Source organism: Notolepis coatsorum (assembly GCF_963971535.1).
Source record: "Notolepis coatsorum genome assembly, chromosome: 1".
In the NCBI taxonomy this organism is placed as follows: domain Eukaryota; kingdom Metazoa; phylum Chordata; class Actinopteri; order Aulopiformes; family Paralepididae; genus Notolepis; species Notolepis coatsorum.
The window spans coordinates 172,407,878-172,413,869 of NC_140165.1; the positions used below are offsets into that span (position 1 = coordinate 172,407,878).

Consider the following 5,992-nt stretch of genomic DNA (forward strand, 5'->3'; position numbering starts at 1 on the left):
CAGAATTAGCATGAACTTGAAACACGTCGTAAGCCGTTTCCGGCGCTGGATGTGTTAACAATTGTGTGTATTGAGCCGTACTGTATTGTACCAATTCTGCAATCTGTTAATAAAGTTTTCGATCAATCGATCAAAATGGTTATGATTATTATTATCAGTAGTAGTGGTATAGACTAGTAAACAATGCATATTTTATTGTAAGGAAAACAACAACGACAAACTATAGTTTATATTATTATTATAATTGTTAGACAACAGACAAAAATAGGCGTATAGGCTACTTTAGGACTGTACCACTTACGGGGTATCATAGCTCTACCCCCATTGGTCATTTGCAGACTGTTTGATAATAATAACAATAATACATGTTACGTGTGTGTGTGGAGGGGGGGGGGTTCAGTGACTCAGGTTAACTGGATCGCTTCAGTGAGTGACTCAGACTAACCAGAGTCCATAACATTAACCGGATTTATCTGTGTTGAAAACAACAAGGACATGTGCAGCAGACATGTCGACGAAGAAGTCATCAGACGTGTGGTTACACTTTAAAATATGCAAAGACGATGCCCAAAAAGCCGAGTGCCAGATATGCCAGAAGAAAATGGCATATCACAACTCTACAACAACTTTGTCAAATTACCTAAAAAACTTAAGTATCGTTGTACACGACGGCGACGCCACACAAAACATTAATAAGGCTATGCCTATGCTGCTATGACTAATGTGTTACCAAGTTGGCTAATTTAATTGTAATCATCTGCTTTTGTAGGTGCACTGTATATAATTATAAATTATAAATTAAATATAATATAATTGTTTGCTTGATAGACGAAGGTTGCAACATAATTATGTAATGTCATGTTGTTGGCTGTGAGAGCAGCCCCACTGCACCCAGGCAGCGCAGCCGAGTGAAACATTGTTGGCTGCGTCACAGTCACGAAAGGGGCTACTTAATTAATTAATCCACTTTATTTATAGAGCACATTTAAAAACAACAAAGTTTACCAAAGTGCTGTACAAGTCCCACAACATAAGATAAAAAATTTAAAATTAAAAATTAAAAAATTTAAATCGAAGCTCGGCCCCGAAGCTTCGATTGCCAAAAAAAGCTTTGAAGGTCAGCCCTAATGGGCACAATGCCCGGCGCCTAATGTGTTCAAATGTAAAAAAAAAAAAAAAAAAAAAAAATCCGGGAGGGACGGACCCCCGCCTAGAGGCACAGCACCGCTGCTGAATTTTTTTTCAGGGGAAACACTGGTGAGGGTCTGTAACCTAACTGGCATAATATACATCATACATTGTAGTCCGTGCAGGTTTGGGTGGTTAACTCATTCTGCGCCAATCACGGAAAAAGTCGAGTTAACTCGCCAACCGTTCAGCGCCAATCGCGAGAAAAGTCGGGTTTTAATCGTTATTTCTTTTATTAGCTATATCCATTCATTTTTCATCCATCCAGCCTGATGTTATCATTGGGAATGGGTCTGAGCTCGCAAAAGGGCAAATACCGCCGCCTACGCCTTCCAGCCGGTATTGCACTCCATTAGAAATTATGTAGTTTCTTTTCTGGGCCAATCTGAGCCGTGCGGGCGGGGTTTAAATACTCCGGCAGGACGAGCGCTTACAACGATACATCTGCAATGCTGGCCCCCCCCCCCCCCCCTTCATATGCAATGCCGCACAACGTGGGACGGACCTCCGCGAGCAGTATTTGGAATGGCGATCAGATAATTGGATTCTTTTTTTTTGCATTACATCAGAGACGAGGTAAGAACACTATATATCAAATCTTGCTTTGATCTGATATTTCTTTCTCCATGATCGAAGCTGTGTGTGTGGACTGTGTGTGGCTGTTTACCGTTGGCTGTGGTGGGGGGGGGGCGAGCGCCCTGCTACAAGCCCCATTTCATTCTTGCATGAGGAAGGATAATAACGATTATCTAGCATTGATTTCAGGAAGATTCAATAATCAGGCGAAAAATGACAACGTGATAAGTGGATTCCACTAAAACGCTATTATCGCGTCTTTTCCTGGGATTACTAAGAATCACCAAAACTATACTCATATTCAAAACGGTATAAAACGGAAATGTACGGATGAAAAAACAATCCGTTTTTTGCATGTTGACCAGAAGCAACTCACTGACAATCGACAGTGTTATTAGACCCATAGCTATAATATAAGATATATTTTAAGCACTCGCAAATCTCGCAGTCTCCCCATTGATTAAAGCGATGGCGCTCTAGCCAGAAGGTAGACAGCGACCCCTGGTGCTGAATGAGTTAAGAGTCAGACACACTTAGTGGTCAGACATTCCAAAATGTCCTGGAGCTCTGCAGCCGTTAGTTCTCCAGCTGCTGGCAGCAGTACATGCCCACGGTTGTGGAGCCTGATGGCCGCTGGCACAAAGAACTAAAGATCACTTCAAAGTTTAAATACCCTCACTTGATTGGCTGAAAAGGATTATTTCCAGTTACATGATTTGATAAGATTGTGATCATTTAACTAGTGGTCACGTGTGTTTGATAGAGGTGGGGGCAAAATCAATACAGCATAGTATCGCAATATTTTGGTGGCAAATATCGTATCGTGGACACCTCAACAAGAATTATTGAAATGAGGTGACCAGATGGAAAACGTTATCTTATTAGATGAATCAGATGGTGTGGCAGGTTGAAACCTGTGACGGTGCAGTTGTGGAGCCAGCTACGCTCACAACCTGTTGGAGTCACTCCCCTCTGGCAGGAGGCTGCGGTCCATCAGGGCCAAACCCTCACGCCACAAGAACTGTTTCTGCCCCTCTGCAGTGAGCCTCATCAACAAGGCTCGGGACCCTCACTGACACCCCCCACTGTGTTACATTAACACACCCCTACTGGACTATATACTTGCCCACTGTATTGTTACTTCATTCTAATTAGTGTATATAATTGACCACATCTGCCCAGTTGTACAGTCCTGGCCTATTCCTATTTTATTTGTTATAATTGTACTATATTCTATTGTGCTATATTTAATTTAGTTTATATCCCATATAATTGTATTCAACCTCTTATTTACAGTTGTACAGCCCTGGCCTATATTTTATTTCACAATTGTATTGTTCTATTGTGCTCATATTTCATTTTATTTTACTCCACCTCTTTATTCTATTATCTGTCCGCTAATGTCGCACCGATAACGTCCGAAGCAAATTCCTTGTATGTGAAAACTACTTGGCAAATAAAGACCTTTCTGATTCTGATTCTGAGGTAAAGTCACCCAGGGGGGCGCCGTGTTGGGCTGCTTGAGAGAATCTTCTTGTTGTAATGACAAGCACCCGTGTGTCGGTGTGCCACGGTGCCCAGGGTCACGGGTCACAGGTCACAGGTCAGGGTGTGAAGCATCGATAGGGGCATGGCCTCAAAAAGGATAGGATGAAAGTGTATGAGACTTTTTTTTTTTTTTTTTTTAATTGTATTATCACTCATGTTGACCAGGTGTCAATGTTTGACAGACTGTCATCCAGAGCTTTTAGGTGGAAGTAGGCCGGTTGATTATTCTGCGATCGACTGGGAACGTCAACATGATCAATCTGAACGGTGTTCTACAACTCAATGAGACACCGGCGGTCGGATTACTAGTGAGACTACTATTGAGATATAGGTTGAGTAGTAGTGACATAGGCTATAGCTCATCCTACACAAGTGTATGAAATAGTGAGGCCCAAAGAAGAACCACTCATCTGCTCCACAACATGATGAAGAAGTAACTCCATTATAAGTAGAAAGTAGTGTAGGTCACTTACCAGACGACCCCGAAAGCTCCATAGCCAATCGGTCTGTCCGGCTCTATATCCAGCGGTTGTAAGTGGTGAGAGTGTTGTTGTTGTTGTTGTTGTTGTTGCTGCTGCTGCTGTTGTTGCTGTTGCTGTTGCTGATGGTGGTGGTGATGGTGGTGGTGGTGGTGAGCCTTGACAGATGCAGCTTGAACTTGTGCAGCAGGTGCCGCAGCCGCCGTGGGGCCGGGCGCTTGTCCGGGCGCAGGAGAGGGGAAGTAGGGCTGCTGGTGCTGCTGCTGGCTGGGGATCAGCATCACCGCCGCGGCTGTGGGAGCGTGTTGTTGTTGTTGGACCGGGTGGACAGCGGGCTGCAGGTGATGCTGGCCCGCGTGGTGGTGCTGCTGGTGTTGGACGTGGGGGGGCGGCGGGAGGTGGTGCTGGACGAGCTGCTGGTGGTGGTGGTGATGATGGAGCTGGTGGTGCGGGGCGACCGCCAAGGCGCCGCCCCCGTTGTAAGCGGCCATCATCTTGGCGGCATTTGTAGCCGACGTGCCGCAAAGAGCCATTCACTCCAAAAGAATCAAAAGAGAGAAGGGCAGGGGGCAGAGGGGGGGGGGGGGGCACTGTGCTAGAAGTGACGGCGAGAGGCGACCACCAGGGCAATGGTTGCAATATCCTGACTCATGGGAATCAGATACAAATGTAAAAGTATAACAACATGGAGAGGGGCTTGTCTACAAATGACCAAACATTATAGTCGCTTATCAAATCTAAGCCTGAGAGAAAGCGGCTCTCTGGTCAACAGCCTTGGCATCAGGGGCCTGCAGAGGAGCTGACCCACTTCCTCTTAGATTTATGTGCCTGCTGTGCACCCTGTCGTCGGGCCTGTAGTGTCGCCGGCCACCGGTCTGCATGTCCGGATCACCTGCACCACAGCCGACACCGGGCAGGGCCTGCATGCCCCGATGATGCACCTGGTATTATTAAAACGGTGAAACCAGGGTAAAAAGAGAACGCAATAGAAAACAACCCGCCGCACGCCCCATTTAATAATAATGATAATAAACAACTCATCTGACTCTAGCTCTCCCTCATGTTGGAAGTGATCCCCCCTCCTCCACCACGGTGCAGAAGGTCCCCCTTCTGGATAGAAAAGGGTCAAAGTCTGAATACAGTAGAAGAATAATAGTCACATGGGAAATAGCGCATTCATCTTTGAAGTCTGCACAAGTTTGCCATAATAATAATAATAATAATACAAATAATAATAATAACAATAACAACGCCAGGTCCAGCAGCAGCAGTTTGGTGAAGTTCCAGCAACAACAACAACAGCTTGATGACAAGACACTTTATTCTTGATGTTTTTGCAAAATGTGAGACTTCGGGTGTTTAGTTATTGTTATTCCGTGTAAACAGTGATTATTGTAATAACCACCGAGCCATGATGCTATAACGAGGCGGTGCAGCCGCTGGGCTACAAGACATCTCCTCCTCGGGTCTCATCATCATCATCACAATCCCGGCGAACCCACGGGGATAGAAATCCGTCATCCATCATTTTAAATAAAAATATTTGTGGGGATATAATAATTCCAAAGAGCGTGGAGAAGAAAACAAATTAACCCAAAAAAAAAAACAGCAGACAAGTCAACTTATTTGCCCCAGATCCGGCGCGGTGGTCGGCCACACTGTCCCCCGGCGCGCCGCACGCATCACATCCACGGAGAGTAAAATAAAATAAAATAAAATAAAATGTTTGATTAGATCCTTTTTATTTCGATGACGCGGTGGTGGGATTGACTCCTTGTTTTTTTTTTTTAGCCCAAACGGTACTGAGTGAGCCCGGACCCGTGATGGTGTGTTCAGGCGGTGCTCGTGAAGGCGGACGTGTATCATGTGACCGATGGTAAATACGAGGAGGTGATGATGATTGATTGATTGATTGAAAACTTTATTTAACAGATTTCAGAATGGGTACAATACAGTACAGCTCAATACACACAATTGTTAAGGGAATGCAGACCAGAGAAAGACTTTCGTCTTCTTTACATCAGGGTCCCCCATTTTCAATTCATCATATATGACATACATGACATACAGATAGACAGTACTGCTACAACCATACATTTATGACATACCAGATTTGCAAATACAGTAGCCTACTGTTTGTGATACAAAAAGAGTCTAGAAATGATGATGATGAATCGTTTATTTTCGGTCTTTGTTTACAG

General features: G+C 44.5%; 1 protein-coding gene across 1 annotated transcript; it reads right to left on the reverse strand.

Moving 5' to 3' along the window:
• Positions 1 to 3,781: 3,781 nt before the first annotated feature.
• Positions 3,782 to 5,570, reverse strand: LOC311240795 (uncharacterized protein; the record flags this gene model as incomplete). Its single annotated transcript, XM_084329379.1, has 1 exon — positions 3,782 to 5,570. The coding sequence occupies exon 1, from the start codon at positions 4,322 to 4,324 to the stop codon at positions 3,782 to 3,784; it is 543 nt and encodes a 180-aa protein (XP_084185505.1). The 5' UTR covers positions 4,325 to 5,570.
• Between the last annotated feature and the right edge of the window lie 422 nt (positions 5,571 to 5,992).